At 40.3% G+C, this 17,586-nt stretch overlaps 1 protein-coding gene across 11 annotated transcripts in view; it reads right to left on the bottom strand.

Annotated features, from left to right (window-relative positions):
* Window positions 1–17,586, bottom strand: part of fbrsl1 (fibrosin-like 1) — a 331,766-nt gene that overhangs the window by 132,795 nt on the left and 181,385 nt on the right. For all 11 annotated transcript variants that reach the window (XM_058069504.1, XM_058069503.1, XM_058069509.1 and 8 more), the window contains one exon: window positions 8,638–8,667. In XM_058069504.1, coding sequence (XP_057925487.1) covers window positions 8,638–8,667 — 30 coding nt within the window. The remainder of the gene's footprint in view (window positions 1–8,637; window positions 8,668–17,586) is intronic.

A 17,586-nucleotide genomic window follows, 5' to 3' on the forward strand; every position in this document is an offset into this window, starting at 1 on the left:
ACATTCATACCTATGGACAATTTGGAGTCACTAATTAACCTAGCATGTTTTTGGAATGTGGGAGGAAACCGGAGTACCCAGAGAAAACCCACAAATGCACGGGGAGAACATGCAAACTACACACAGAGATGCGCAAGAGGGATCAAACCCGGGTCTCCTAGCTGTGTGGCCTGCGTGCTAACCGATGCAACGTGCAGCCAAGTTACAAACATTCATTCATTCATTTTCTACCGCTTATCCTCACAAGGGTCGCAGGGGTGCTGGAGCCTATCCCAGCTGTCTTTGGGCAAAAGGTGGGGTACACCCTGGACTGGTCGCCAGCCAATCACAGGGCACATATAGACAAACAACCATTCACACTCACATTCATACCTATGGACAATTTGGAGTCGCCAATTAACCTAGCATGTTTTTGGAATGTGGGAGGAAACCGGAGTACCCGGAGAAAACCCACGCATGCACGGGGAGAACATGCAAACTCCACACAGAGATGCCCATGAGGGATCAAACCCGAGTCTCTTAGCTGTGTGCTAACCGAGCAACGTGCAGCCAAGTTCCAAACAGCTTCTCCAAATAGTTCTTTAAAATGGCAGGCCACCAACATTTTTATTCCTGATTAAAATCCTTTGCAAAGGGTTTGTGGCGCTGGAGCAAACCTGCACATGACAAAGACTGGGATTGATATGAAGCACAGCAATGAAGACAGAGAGCTTGGAGTGCAGGAAGAGACAGGCAAGCCACACTGCACATCTTCAGGCTGTGAATAATTTAGTGGAGCACTGGGGAGATGAGATGAAGATGAACACAAAACACTGGAAGCGTTTGACCTGAAGCTGGAGCTACAACAGTGCACATCACAGAGCGGTGAGCTTTCTCCCTCTTCATCCCCTTAGTGTGTTTCCCTTTTCTCAGGGTTGCTCTTCATCTTTGTGCCAGCGAGGAAACAGCTGTACGCTATTCTTGTTTCGCCTCACATTCAATGAAACTCAACAGGACGGTTGACAACTGTGTCCTCAGGGTTTTTTTTTTTTTTTTCTACGCCCTGCTCTGGACATGGAGGAACATTGAGGAGAACCCTCATAGAATACATGTACTTCAGTTCCACAGCTGGAGAACAGAAAATAATATCATGATACATATTTTAACAAAATAGGGTGGCACGGCGGTCTAGTGGTTAGCACGCAGACCTCACAGCTAGGAGACCAGGGTTCAATTCCACCCTCGTCCATTTTTGTGTGGAGTTTGCATGTTCTCCCCGTGCATGCGTGGGTTTTCTCCGGGTACTCCGGTTTCCTCCCACATTCCAAAAACATGCTAGGTTAATTAGCGACTCCAAATTGTCCATAGGTATGAATGTGAGTGTGAATGGTTGTTTGTCTATATGTGCCCTGTGATTGGTTGGCGACCAGTTCAGGGTGTACCCGGCCTCTTGCAGGAAGACAGCTGGGATAGGCTTCAGCACCCCCGCAACCCTCGTGAGGAAAAGCGGTAGAAAATGAATTCCATTACATAAATTTTAACAAAATAGAGCGGCACGGCGGTCGAGTGGTTAGCGCACAGACCTCACAGCTAGGAGACCAGGGTTCAATTCCACGCTCGTCCTTCTTTGTGTGGAGTTTGCATGTTCTCCCCGGGTACTACAGTTTCCTCCCACATTCCAAAAACATGCTAGGTTAATTGGTGACTCCAAATTGTCCATAGGTATGAATGTGAGTGTGAATGGTTGTTTGTCTATATGTGCCCTGTGATTGGTTGGCGACCGGCCTCTTGCCGGAAGACAGCTGGGATAGGCTCCAGCACCTATCCGCGACCCTCGTCAGGATAAGTGGTAGAAAATGAATGAATGTTTGTAACTTGGCTGCACGTTGCTTCGGTTAGCATGCAGGCCACACAGCTAGGAGACCCGGGTTTGATTCCTCTTGGGCATCTCTGTATGGAGTTTGCATGTTCTCCCCGTGCATGCGTGGGTTTTCTCTGGGTACTCCGGAGAAAACATTCCAAAAACATGCTAGGTTAATTAGCGACTACAAATTGTCCATAGGTATGAATGTGAGTGTGAATGGTTGTTTGTCTATATGTGCCCTGTGATTGGCTGGCGACCAGTCCAGGGTGTACCCCGCCTCTTGCCCAAAGACAGCTGGGATAGGCTCCAGCACCCCACGTGACCCTCGTGAGGAAAAAGCGGTAGAAAATGAATGAATGAATGAATGATATTTTAACAAAAAATGGCTGTAGACTTTGAAAGTAGCAAGCACATGCAACCTCTGTCAATATGTAAGTGCTTTTTTAAATGTGTCTGGCTGCATGTGGTTGGAGTGACAGTTGGGTGGACAAAAGGAGGTCTGATAACCCCTAAGGGAGGGGCTATTTTTTATTGCAATTAAAGAACGGAGTAGACATGCAATGATTGTACATGCCTCTAGACTCCCAAACAAAGGATAATGTCTTCATTTGGTAGGGAATACATTACACGAGTAGGAATTGTATGATCTAAGAAAAGACACCAACTAAAAATATACTTGATTTCCTCACTCCCTCCTCTTTATTCCTGCTCGGTCTGTGTCTCTCATATTAATGGGACGTCCCTTGTTTGTAAACGTGCCAAGTTGTGTGCACCACTGCGGGCTGTCTATTATAAACAGGCCTCTGGGGCAGCGTTTCCATATGGCACCACATATGGCACTCAGCAGCATCAATTAATGTTGTTATAATAGTGATTTTTATGAGCTATGCTTTCACTGTGTCCCTGTCATCTCCAGACCCCTTTCTTTTTCACCCAACTACTGCTGATTTCTTAAGCTGTCTTTCTTCCTTGCCTCAAACCTTCAACTAATTCTGTACTGAACAATAGGATATCTAAAATATGTCCTTGCCCAATTTTGAAGGTTCTTTACAGCTTTCTTGTTATAACATTAAGGAAATTAAACAGCATTACTGATGTGTCTTTTTCCAACAGCTTTTGTTCAAAATTTAAAGTTAGCTCTGAAATGCTGAGCAGGTGCTTGAATGAACACTCTTCCATGAATTGATTCAAAATTCAGATTTGGGCAATATTTTTTATATTACAGGACAGTCTTCCAATAATGAGAAAATGACCTACATTGGTATAAATGATCATGGCGGACTTTGATACATAAGATGAATGAAATGCTGTCATCGTGAGGAGAAGGAACATTGGTATGAGGAAGTATTTACTCGCCGGGCTACTCTCATTGGCTGTAAGGAAAAAGAGGTAAGTAATGTCGGGTTTAAATGCGCCATTGGGTACATCAACCCTCGCTACATTATGCCTGTTGTTGATAAAACAATACACAATATGCATCAAGAAGTAAATGTACAAATCAAGTAAAATGAAAAAAGTATGTATGCTTTGTGCTGATATCGGATCAGACCAGTAGCGGCCGATATTCAATGCTGCAATATTACTCCTTTGGTCCCAACTGCTTGACTGCTGTGACCATGATTAACTCATTTGCAACCAAAGACATATTTATACGTTTTTTCCAACTCCACTGCTCACAAATACTGCATAGTTACGTATTTATATATCTTTTAGGTTTTTTGTTTTTTTTGGGAGAGGCACAGAGAGGTGATGATGCAACTCCACAATAGAAGAGACCACATTTGGTGCATTTTTTTAGTTGAAAAAACGGTCAAAAGGTGGCAGAAGTGCATTTTAAAAAAACACGGCCTGCATTTTTCCAATTGTTAATTCTATATAAATACACTATATTGACAGTTGCTATGGTAACCATTGTGTCATTGTATGGTCATATCACCTCATACTTCGGTACGTGACAAAAAAAACAAAACAACTATATTATGAAAGCAGGAAGTGAACAAATGTAACAGTTACTGATTGTAAAAGTACCAGATGGAGGGGTAGGATTTAATAAGCTTTGCTTCTTCCTACTCCTTTTGGACATGTGGAACTGTGAACTGATTATGTGATGCATTCAATTGTAATCTGATGCATGTTCAAATGAAATAAAACCATTACCATTACGCCACAGCAACCGTGTTTTGCGCGAAGCCGATTACACATTGAAAGTTAATTTTAACACATCCACGCGTAAAACACGTGCACATATACACGGTTCAGTTGCAAATGTGAAAATTGTCAATAGTTCATGCTTTGTTGCTCATGTTGTGCCATTGTGGTTTAGTCTAATATTTTGCTGAAACTTACTCATGCTGTACTGTTGATTACTAAAGAACAGAAAAAGGTAGGAATAAACTTTTTTGAGTTTTTTGGTATATGTCATGTCTACATAGCCCAAACACACAATATTCTCAAAATGCCTTGAAAAATCAGTCCAAAATCATCAAAAGTGACCGGTACTGAGAGGGACAGCTTTTGATAAATGGCTGGGATTGAATTAGTTAAAAAATAATGATTATTCAATCAGAGCTATGGATTCTGTGCACTGTTACAAGGACAACCGGTTGAAAAAGAGTACTAGTCTGAGACAATAGTTTTAGAGGGTGCAAAGGCCGACAAGACTACAACATGGATAGGCATTATTTCATTAATTTCTTGAATTTAATTATTTTCTTACTGTAGTTTATGTTCTTTATGTGCTCTGTATACAGTGTGCGTGACATAGGATTTAATTTACAGTAGTATAAGCAGTAGTATAAGCTCTGACACTAAAACTCAACTTATATTACAGTCTAGGAACAAAACTTGTCTATAACCCAAGGACTATGTTCTTGCTGTGTGCTTACAAAACCTCAAATGGTCATATTATCCCAGCAACAGGACCCATTAATGTGAATTATGTCTGCATTTACGCACAAAGAGACGTGTAGGTGATATAAGATCCGGGGTCTGTGCGGGCTTTTTGTTCTCCGATGCCTTTGGTGGAGGATGTAACAGAAAAGAAAGCAACAAGCTCAGCCTAAAAAGCTCCAAGCCATACCAGCCTTGTCAGCGACACCACAATTAGAGACCAGATCACTGGCAGTTAGCAGCGAGAAACAGCGAACGACTCTTTTGTTTGAGGAACACACTCAAAGCACGTTTTTTAAAAAAAAAATGATTTCAAATTTCTAATCACTCTCAGGATTAAAGGCCCTGGTGTGTTCGTTTGTCTCGTTTGTGCAGGGGAGCTTCCCTCGCCATTTCTCTTTCCTCTGATTCAGATTGTTTTTTTTTGTTCGGTTCTCTTCCAGCAGGCAGACGAGCTAGCAGGCGGCACCGTTTGAAGGTGCAGTCAGAAGCGAGTACGAGCCTGATGCTTTGTAGTAATATTTCCAGCAGCACAATCTCATTACTCTTTGACGTGGGAGATGCGTGCTGGGGCGGGTTGTCATTTCACGCTGTCAAAAGTTCCGTGAGGGGAACCGGCGATGGGAATAGAACTTACATGACCTGCATGTCTGCGGCTCAATGAAATTGAATATTTTAAGCCAAATAACACAAGATACAATTCAATGAACCACATCCTTGGGAATGCTGTAAACTTAATGTCCAGACTTCCAGGAGTGCGGAATTTCTCTCATCAGGAAACCGTTTAAATTTCACAACCTTCTCTAACTCTGTATAGATCATTTCTACCTAATTAACACCGTATAGCCAGACAGCAGTTAAAAAAAAAAAAGTCCTGAGGGCCCAAAATGGGACATGGGACCATTGGGCGTCCCCCCTCCCATGAAAGAAACAACTTGGGGTGTCCTTCAAAGTGGATTTCAAATAGATTTCTTTCAAAACGTGTTAGGCACTAACCGAAGAGCACGGTTACCAAGCAAACCCCAGCCTGTTGCTGGGGTGACTGTTCCAAAGTGCTTCCTGGATAATTTTCGAGGTCACTGGTTTGTGCACGCCTATGTGGTGCAGATGGGGCCCACCCTCATTCATAGCCCAGCAGGAGCTCTTTCATTAAGCCCGGTGAATGGTCTCATTCATCCACTTCACCTCAATTGGTCACACTGAGTCTCTTTAGAGCGCCTAGAACAAACTTTTTCTCTCTTTCTACTCCCTGATCATCTACGCACCACCCACCTTAGTCATGCTTCACTTTTCTTCTGGAGCATGTGCTGGGTAAAGGTTTGGCAGGGATCTTTGGCGGCAAACTATTACTACTAGATTAATACATGAGCGTGAAAAATGTTTATACACTCCCATAGTTTGAAATTCTTTATCTTAGCAGCAGTTTTACAAGTTTATATCTTTATGCTTCACTGATCGTGGTTTTTGTCAAGTGTTGAGATGTCGCATGCCTTGAATGTAATGGTAATGGTTTTATTTCATTTGAACATGCATCGGATTGCAATTGAATGCATCACATAATCAGTTCACAGTTCCACATGTTAAAAAGGAGTAGGAAGAAGCAAAGCTTATTAAATCCTACCCCTCCATCTGGTACATTTGTTCACTTCCTGCTTTCCTAATATAGTTTATTTATTTTATTTTTTTGTCACGTACCAAAGTACGAGGTGATATGACCATAGAATGACATAATGGTTACCATAGTAACTGTCAATATAATGTATGGAAATAAAGTATGTTTTTCCATTGGAAAGATGCATTTTTAAAATGCACTTCTGCCACCTTTTGACCGTTTTTTCAGCTAAACAATGCACCAAATGTGGTCTCAATGAGTAACTGTTACATTTGTTCACTTCCTGCTTTCCATAATACAGTTTAAGTTTTTTTTTTTTTTATAATGCACCTCGTACTTAAGTACGAGTTGTGGACATCATAGTTGTGGACTTTTTGGCTACAGAAGCACTAGGCTGGACAGTCAATCTGGTTTCAAATCATGCAGCGAAGTGAACACAAATTAATTTATGAATGTGTGGATTAGGTAGACATGACTTGCCTGGACAACCAGGCTACACCATAATAACTGTCTATACATATCACTATATTGACAGTTACTATGGTACCCATTATGTCACTGTATGGTCATATCACCTCGTACTTCGGTACGTGACAAAAATAAAATAAACAAACAAAAAAAAAACTATATTAGGAAAGCAGGAAGTGAACAAATATAACAGTTAGTGATTGTAGAAGTACCAGATGGAGGGGTAGGATTTAATAAGCTTTGCTTCTTCCTACTCCTTTCGGACATGTGGAACTGTGAACTGATTATGGGATGCATTCAATTGTAATCTGATGCATGTTCAAATGAAATAAAACCATTACCATTACCATTACCACACCAGGATACTACAATTTAATATGTGTGTGAGACATATTTAGGGTTTAAACCGGGATTATGTTGAAAGTGAACAATGGCAATTGAAGACAGAACGGTCACATTTATCGCAAATCTCCATCACACTTTGTTTCGGTTTGGTTCTACTCCCAAACTGGACAAGAGCAGACTATAATGGACAATAAGGTCTGTAAAAACAAAACAAAAAAAAAACATCAGGAGAGGAACTTTCACAAAGGAACTGTACCTCGCCCACAAACGTTTTTAATCCCTCCCCTCCATACAGAGCACTGTAGGCCAAAATTACCAGACACAAAAGTTTCTTTCCCCCTGGCTGTTAAACTACTGAACACTAGGTGGTCGCTGTGTGTGGCTGGCCAATCACAGAGCGTGAAGAGTGAATACGTAATGAGCATTTTCACGAATTTTAAACACGAATATGGATAATGACGAAATGTACTCTGGCAAAAATGGGGAGTATCCGACTCATCCCTAGTATTCTCAATCTTCTCCTTTATATGTAAACTGAAGCTGATTCTGAAACGTTGGAAAACATCAGCATCTACTAAGCAAGTTTTTGAAGGAGAGTTAGTGAGCAGCGTGTCAGAAAAAGACATTTTTATGGGCATATCGATTATCAATTTTTGCCATTTGCTGGTAGGCTCAGAAAGTAACCCCTGTGAAAAGCAAGGATTTACTGTTAGTAAAATGAAACCCCACACCACGCAGACCGCTATCTCGTAGAATAGCGGTGCCTGGTAATGTTTACAAGGACCAAAAGTACAATATATTATTGTGAAAGTACCTGTTACTACATGGTTACATATTGCATATAAAACCTTGTTGGAGGTTTTTGAAGGTGTTTTTGAAGGTGTGTCGGTGGTATAAATGTGTCCAATTACGTGCAGTCATGAGTTGGATCTTTTTTTTATCTGTTTTTATATCTTTAGAACACACAGAAAAGAGAAAGACGTGTGTTCATGTCTCACATATATAATGGGCCCAATTCCAAAATTAGTGTAGTTTTCCTTTAAATAATGATAAGGTGTCCTAATACTAGTTTTCACGTAGCATATTCTCCGTACTCTATTTTTGTCTTTGACTTGCAGTACAGGCACCGAGGCATTATTCCAGTGGAGTTCAGCATCATTCCCTCCTTAAGGTACTGTAACTGCAGCACTTAGCCAAGCCGATGGGTCTGCTATAATTTTCTGGCCCTCAAGTGAGTCCCAAATCTGGCACAGTGCAAAGTGACTAATTGTCTTGGGTTCTTAGTGTGCCAGCAACGAGATCCACTTTAACTGGTGACAGGCTGCACCAATTTAGTTTCCTCCATCCAACTCCTTGCTGTCTATCTTTTCCCCCTCTTGCTGCAGATTTACCTTCACTGCGTCTCAAACTACTGAGCTGTAAAATTGAGTGGGGGCAAGGCAAGATTCAAAATGAGACCTGGCACTGTAGATGCACTAACCTTGAGGAGGGTCACTGCTGCTGGCGGTACCTAAAGAGATGGAGACAGAACATCAGCCATTTTGCACTGAAGGAAAAGTGAAGAGACTTATGAAATGACAGTTTGATGAAAAACATCTAAATTACCACAGTAATACATACAAAATACAAAGATCTTAGATATAAATTCAATTATTTTGCACTCTTACATACATTCTCCAGCTCCCCATTGTTACTTAATGGCAAAACAATTCACAATTAAATTACAGTAAAAAGTAAAATTGTGTTTTGGGGCTTCAAATGAAACCAAACAATAAAGTAAAGGTTCTGAATTATTAAAATACAGGCACAATAATCCCGAACACAAGCTGTTGCTCCGACTATGACCCATGCCAAACTAAAACTCAATTCTGAACCTCTGACATCATTTCCTGTCCGCCCCCTACTCAGCTTTCCTTCTACTGGAACACATTTACAGCAACAATTTCTGTTAATATGTCTACTATATTGAGTAATATGAGTGTAAAGTTGACTATCAAAGTGCTATTTCATGTTTACAGGCGTCTAGTAATGTTAAAACATATATTGAGAAGGTTGTAAACAGGTTTTCTATGCTCTATGAAATGTTTTGATTCATTAGGAATTAACTTAATTCAGTTATCCCGGTCTGGTCTGGAACCAATTAAGTAAGGATGTAATTTTTTTTGATTTAGTGAATTAATTTGGCATCTAGTTTTATTTTATTTATATATATATATATATATATATATATATATATATATATATATATATATATATATATATATATATATATATATATATATATATATATATATATATATATATATATTTTTTTTTTATTTTATTTTATTTTTTTTAAGTTCCCATTCACTGGTTTTTCGGGACCTACCATGAAGAACTGCAGAATTACCATTGGAAGCTTCTTAAAAGTCCAATAATAATGAATTGAGTAATAATGTTTTTTTGGAAACCAAAGCACATGGACATCATGTGTGTGTGTGTGTGTGTGTGTGAGTGAAAAAAAAAAAACTAAAGCAAAAAATAAATAAACAAAATAAAACATTCTAAGAAGAAAATTGCGTGGCTTGCATCACTGACCCTTGAATAAACAATTAATTATAGGAATCAAAAAATGGGGGCGGGGGGGTGGGGGGGTGGGGGGGTTGAAATGCAGCATCACTCCCACACACCACGTCGGTGATGTGTGTGAGCTACCGCCGATTAAGCAGGTTTGTACTCTCCATTGCAGACAGGTCTCCCGCCCTCCGCCTAGGTGCTGCACTATCATTTGCAGGAAAATTACTTCAGTAATGAAGAATCTAGGCCCATAAATCCTTGTGGCCTCACCTTCCTTCGCCGCTCAAGTCCCGTTGAGGAGCTAGTAAAAATACCCTTTAAAAAATTCATAGCGCAATTTTGCTCAAATCCCTCCCAGCAAGCACAATTATGGGACTTTCATCTCAATTGATTTATGTCCCCAGCTAGGAGAGGGAGGAGCGTGGCGACGAGACAAGTGGGGCTGGAAACGGGGGAAGGTGCAAAAAACAAATGGTAAATCATTGTTTTTAAAAGGGAAAGGCCAAGGTATTTTGTCTCTTTCAATGTGCGGTTGCAGCGTGGATGATTGAGAGGTGTTTGGATGGAGGAGGAAAGAGGGAAGGGAAAGGAGCGATTAAAATCTGGAAGCGAAAAGGAGGAGGAAGACGTGACGTGGGTGGGAGGGAGGGAGGGAGACGGGGAGAGCGGTATTCCATTTGATTAATAACACTAATCAAATTATACAGTGTACCACTGTGTCCTGAAATCTGGGGCCATAATGTCCTCTAATGGCGAGGTTCATGGAGCTAAACTTCAGAGGGAAAACACAGAGCTGACTGCTGCCTGCCTTAATGAAGGCAGTAAAACATCCATTTCCAGGAGCATGAAATGAAAGGCAAGATTGTAGATGTGCACCCAGTGGCTCAGCAACTGCACAGAAATGGAAGACTGTTAACACAAAAGACAGTGTGAGAGAGAGAGAGAGAGAGAGAGAGGTGGAGGGGAGAAGAGAGAGCGAGAGAGAGACGAAGGCCCTTGTAAAAAGAATTGAAGAGAATGGAAGAGATTTAAAGGGCAAGAACACCAAGAAAAAGGGAATAGCACAAGAACAAAAGTGATAAAGTGAGGAGAGAAAGACAAGATTGGCGATCTCAGATGTACTCTGAGAACTGATTATGGTTGGGTATGGATGCTTTACTTTGTCTGTTAAGCTTATATCTGTCTCCTTCTCATACATGTGCATGTATGAGACCTGTCTTCTCATCCATCCATCCATCCATTGTTGTTGTCTTGTCCACACAAGCACCCACTGTCTCACTTTTCTATCTATATTTCACAATATCCACCTCTTTGCAAATAAAATTCAAGTCTACAAAAGGTGACATACAACCAAAAGTTCCCTCATCCCGGCTTCCGGCTAAATTCTGAAGGAGCTTTTCGTAACACGTCCAGGCATTATGCCAATAGGCAGTACAACCTCAGTTGGCACAAGCACATTGTACTGCGTTTAACCTCAAAATCTAAGCACAAGATCAGCAAAATGCATATAACAAGGTATCGAGTACGACCCCACAGGGGAAAAAAAATGTTGAAATCAACCCAGCAAAAAAAAAAAAACTAAACTGAATTGCCTTACTTTACAAAGCAGTAATCCGACTCAATAATAAGACCACAATGTTCCCAAGTTATTACTGTCACTTTCGTAGGAGCTAATCCTTTAAAGGGGAACTGCACTTATTTTGGAATTTGTCCCATCATTCAAAATCCCTTATGTGAAACATGAACACATATTTTTTTTGCCTTTTTTGTGCATTATAACAGCAGAAAACAAGTCAATATGAGCTAGCTAACAATGCACATCATTGGGACACAGCTACTTAGACGCTTAAGACACGATATTATTATTGTTGTAGCTAACATGGAGTACTATATTCCTGGTGAACGCCTCATGCTGAGACGTCACTCACAATGCCAATGCTAATAATGCTACATAATGGTGCTGGTACTGTGTATTGTGTTAGTTTTGGAAAGTTAACACTAGGTTATAAACTAGGTTTGTTAACTTTGTGACCAACAAAACAACAAGACATACTGAAGGATACCAGCGCTCATCTTAGACTCGACAACATGGCGACGAAGACTCAGCAAGATTTTCGTTTGTTCTGAGTATTTTTTTTTTTAACCTGAGGATTATTTTGAATTTACCAGCTCAACACGGAGCACACGTGTGTGCAGAAATATACTATTGATGATTGATTGATTGATCCCAATGAGAACGAACATTGTAAGTAACTGTTTTGTTTTCAAAAACCCAAGATTCATTTCGAATGGAACATAAGCAGAACACAACTCAATATTCCTATCGATAGGGATAATCCCGATAGGCGTATACATGACCCAATATTCAGGTTAGAAAAGGAGTAACCCAGGGGTAATATTCATGTTTTCAAAAAACAGAATATGGGCTTATTTGGGTTTTTCAAAAGGATTATTGGTGTTTACATGGCCGTGCGCAACCGGGTTATTGGTAATATTCTGGTTATCGGGGTTGGATCCACCCAGGCATGACCATGTGCCACTTTTTCTGGAGAACCAGGTGGAAGACAAGGAGTTAATGATCCTGTATCAATTGAGGAAGAATTGAAATAAAATGAAAATATGTATCTGAGACAGAAGAAGTAACCAGTCCCTGTACGACTAGCTTTCCCCTTAGCAGACATTGTTATCAACCCACGTTTGTATTGCACAATCAACATATCAAGCACAAAGTGTCTATTGGGTATTCTTGCAGACAATACAGTATACGTTGCTTCTGCAGCCTGATTTACATAAACGTTCCAGGGAACTCAAAAACAAACCAGACTATGGGGACTTTTTATTTCCAGGAACCAAGAACGAAAAGTTGTTGGCCATTTGGTGGAAAAGGGGCTAAATATTCCTATTAGAATATATTAAGTTCAGGAAACTCACACTTGGCTGACATACCAAAAAGTTAATCAGGCACAGTTACATATCCATCAGATAGAAATGTAATTGATTTGAAAGCTGACACAAGATATAACTACATTACAGTGCAGAAACAGGGGGAAGGCTCCTCTGGGACAGGGCCTGCGGGGAGCTCATTACCGCCACACTTTGAATTATTGAGTGCTAAGGCAGTGACATTGATGAATCGAGGTAGGTGACTAGCTGTAACAACTCAGCAAGTGTTTATCTCAACTTACAGCAACCTAAGACGTCTGAAGGAGGAATCTGCCCGGGCATGAATATTGCAAGGGAAGATGTTGTAATGGTTCATAATTGAAAGGGTTCAGGCTGTGGTTAGAGTCGAAGAATGTAAATTATACTTGCTCTGACCACCTTTTAACATTTGGGATGAATTTAACAGCGGCAAAAATATGAAGCTATTTTGTTGTTTCCATAGAAACAACACCACCTACACCTTCAAGCCAGATAGTTTGGTGGTTCGATTTATTCGGCCTCTGTACAGGGAATAGATTCACCCTTCTCATTTAGGTATGCACACATGATTTAGGAGTAAAATCATTTTTAGGATCATTTTATACACACCATATCCTCTGTATACATAATCCAAATTTTGTTCTCTTGTATCATTTTGAAGAGGACTGCTACTTTTCAGAATGGATTGAGTAAGGAACTCAAACAATGTGTGAGTGAATTCAAGAAACAATACAAGCAGTTGATGTTTGCAAAATACAAGGAAGAAGAGTCTTGAACCAGTCATGATGTGCTATATATATCACTATATTGACACTTACTATGGTACCCATTATGTCATTGGATGGTCATATCACCTCGTACTTCGGTACGGGACAAAAAAATAAAAAAAAAAAAACCAAAAAAAAAAAAAACCCTTAAACTGTATTATGGAAAGCAGGAAGTGAACAAATGTAACAGTTACTGATTGTAAAAGTACCAGATGGAGGGGTAGGATTTAATAAGCTTTGCTTCTTCCTACTCCTTTTCGACATGTGGAACTGTGAAATGATTATGTGATGCATTCAATTGTAATCTGATGCATGTTCAAATGAAATAAAACCATTACCATTACCATTTGTGTGTCATTTGTCTTCTGTTTGTCTTTTTGCTATCCATGTGTCTCCTTCTCTAGTTAAAATTATACATCATGAAGGTCGCCACAGCAAATCAATGTCCTCCATCCAACCCTGTCTTCTACATCTGTCTCTCTCACACCAACTACCCTCATGTCCTCCTTCACTACATCCATACACCTCTTTGGTCTTCCTCTACGCCTCCGACCTGGCAATTCTAAACGAAGCATCCTTCTACCAATATATTCACTATCTATCCTCTGGACATGTCCCAACCATCTCAGTCTGGCTTCTCTGACTTTATCTCCAAGGCCTCTAACATGTAATGTCCCTCTGATGTACTCGTTTCTGATCCTATCCATCCTGGTCACTCCCAATGATAACCTCAGCATCTGCTACCTCCAGTAGCAGAGATGAGGATCTCTATAACTCACTATAAACACTACTAAATACTGCTGAGTAAGCTATATAAGTATGATAGTTTCATCAGAAATGTTAGAACTACAAATATGTAATAAACATCAGCTGCCTTCTTTGTCTGTCCAGACTGGAAACTATGCCTCTTTGGCTTTGGCCAGTAATGTCTCTTACTCTTTCAATAACACTTCCTTCTGCTAACACATAACCTTCCTGTTAGCTTTCTCAACAAAAAGACAGACCTCAATTAATTTAAGCAAAATAAGGACATGGGAGGAGGAAGGCAAAGAGCCTGAAGGCTAAACCGTAGTCTAAAAGGAAGCTCACAAGGGCTCTGTGCCCATCAGCAGTCTGGAAACTAGCAAACAGAGCACAAGGGTGACCATGCATGTGTATGAAGCCTTGTGTCAGTTTAATCTGCAGGCTGCAGTTTAAACATGGCAGATGAATGAATGAGCGGTATGTTGGGGATGTGGCATTGAATAAACACACACGTCCGACGAGAGGGGGATGAAGTGCAAAGAATAATACGTGGAGAAGATGAAGAAAAAACAGAGATGGTCAACAACCTGCCGATACTCAACCCTCTTTCAAAGAAACCTATAACTACGGTGACTCCAAATTGTCCATAGGTATGAATGTGAGTGTGAATGGTTGTTTGTCTATATGTGCCCTGTGATTGGCTGGCGACCAGAAGACAGCCCAAATACAGCTGGGGTAGGCTCCAGCACGGCCACGACCCTCGTTAGGATAAGCGGTAGAAAATGGTAATGGTTTTATTTCATTTGAACATGCATCAGATTAAAAATTACAGATTAATTAATTAATCTGTAAGTACAGATTACAGGGCAAACAAGTAGCGCCAAACCAATTGTGGTGCTCCGAATGTATTTATGGGACAACACTGATGTTTCTCTAGCTTCAAACAAAACCCAAACCATCTGTGTAGATAATCTCGTTTTCATCTTTAAAGTAAACATACATAACAATTATACATTGTTCACATTTTTTGGTAATTTACATATATATTTTTTTCCCAACAGAGTAGATTTATATCTTACATATGAAGATGTTGCGCGGCACGGTGGTCTAGTGGTTAGCGCGCAGACCTCACAGCTAGGAGACCAGGGTTCAATTCCACCCTCGGCCATCTCTGTGTGGAGTTTGCATGTTCTCCCCGTTTGCATGTGTGGGTTTTCTCCTCCCACATTCCAAAAACATGCTAGGTTAATTGGCCACTCCAAATAGGTATGAATGTGAGTGTGAATGGTTGTTTGTCTATATTGGCTGGCGACCAGTCCAGTGCCTCTGGGATAGGCTCCAGCACCCCCGCGACCCTCGTGAGGAAAAAGCGGTAGAAAATGAATGAATATGAAGATGTTTATTTCAAAATCATGGATGTGCCGTTTGCCCTAAGATCAAGGGCTCATGCCAATGTGTGGCGAAGATAGACTATGGTCATCAATCTTGCGCGAGTTCAATCATGCTGCTTCCTCCTTGCTACATTAGGTGGCTAGGAGCCGGCACACAGCTCCACTCATTTTGTCATATCCTTGCAGAGGAAATGGCAGAAAACAGGCTGTTGGCAGGGCACACGTCACCTGGTTAGAGGTCAGTATTTTATACACGCATGCATGCACTCACAAAAATAAAATTAAGAGTAGATTTATAAAACTGTATTAATAATTGTGACTAAATATACTGAATATTACTTGCTTGTTTGCTTTCCAGATGATAATGTTAATTCATACAATTTACAATTATACCATATAAAAAAATAGTTACCCTTTCTCTACATTTGGGATGGTGTCTGAACCGAATCAGCCGACCAAAAGCACAAGACTATTGAGCAAAGCATGTCAAGTAAGTCATAAGACACCCTTGGTCAATGGCTGATAGTGTTCCTCACATTAGCCCAAATTAAAATTAGATCTATCTTTAACAATCTAATAAAAAACAGATGACGCTTTCCCTCATTTATGCCCTTCCATCTACTCTGCAACCTCAGTGGAGAATAAATTGACCGTTTTTCATGGAGCTCATAAAAGGACCTTTTAAATTGTGTGCCAGCATATCTATAAAATTTGTCACAGTCTGGGATCACTTCTTCCGTATCTATGTCCAATCAAGTTTCAGTGTGAAGACTGCAGATAGTCTTGTTAATGATACTGCTAAAAATCTAAAGCAATATGAGCATGGAAATGAATCAAGTAATCAATTTAACACTCAGTTTAAATACATGCATTTGCGTCGTCTCGACATATTATTATTATTACTACGGTTTAGGCCTGAGAATCAGAATCTAATAAAAATAACCTAGTTCCTGTTCTTGGCTGAAGTTTAAGGCTTTTTAATTATAAATAGATAACAAGCCTTTTAAAACCGGATAAAGAATATGATTGCTATTTCACTTTCAAATGTTCTCCAATTTCATTCTCATTGTCATGCATCTGTAGAATAATGCTAACATTTGATGCTACGCCATTTTTTTCTTCTGATCTCTGAAGTAGGCATTCAGAACTCCCAACTGTATGAAACCAACATGGAAACCCCAAAAGTAGCAGTGGCTTATATTGTAGAATATATACCAGGATATGTGTGAAAGAATATGTGAACACAGTGGATTTGAACACATCAACACTATCCATCCATCCACTATGCCGCTTATCCTCATTGGGGTTGCAGGGGTTTGCTGGAGCATATATCGCAGCTGACTTCGAGCGAGAGGCGAGGTACACCCTGCATAACAAATTGCTCTACTATGGGATCACCACAGGGACACATGAGTGTTTCAAATGGAGTGGGGAAGATGGACAAAGCAAGACGTCCAAAATTACCACTTCCACACAGAATGGGAGGAAAACGTATTTTCAATATGCAATGTTGGACATAGCTGCCTTAATGTCTTAATGACAGCTGGGAGCCTATCCCAGCTGTCTTTGGACGAGAGGCGGGGTACTCCCTGGACTGGTCGGCAGCCAATCAGAGGGCACATATAGACAAACAACCATTCACACTCACATTCATACCTATGGACAATTTGGAGTCCATGATTTTTTTTCTCCTGTCAATCCAGCCTCAATATGGAGCTGAATCTAATCCAATAAATACAACAATCACTTTTATTGAAAATGCTGATCCAAAACTCAGAGAAAGACTTCAACGTTAAGCACGTCAAGCTAGCAAAGAGCCGAGATAAAATGCAACTTGAAACATAATGCAACCCCCACTTACCAAGATCTTGATTGTGCATATGTCACGTTCAGCGAGACAAAAATAGCATGGTATTAAAAAACTGACAAACACAACATCATTTTTTCCCCCACTTTTGTTACAAAAATGTATTTACCATTCCTGCCAACCTAGAATTAAAAATGTTAAGCTATTCATTTGTACCATGATCCTTCACAAAAGAGAAACTG

Source organism: Doryrhamphus excisus, chromosome 4 (genome assembly GCF_030265055.1).
Source record: "Doryrhamphus excisus isolate RoL2022-K1 chromosome 4, RoL_Dexc_1.0, whole genome shotgun sequence".
NCBI classification, from domain to species: domain Eukaryota; kingdom Metazoa; phylum Chordata; class Actinopteri; order Syngnathiformes; family Syngnathidae; genus Doryrhamphus; species Doryrhamphus excisus.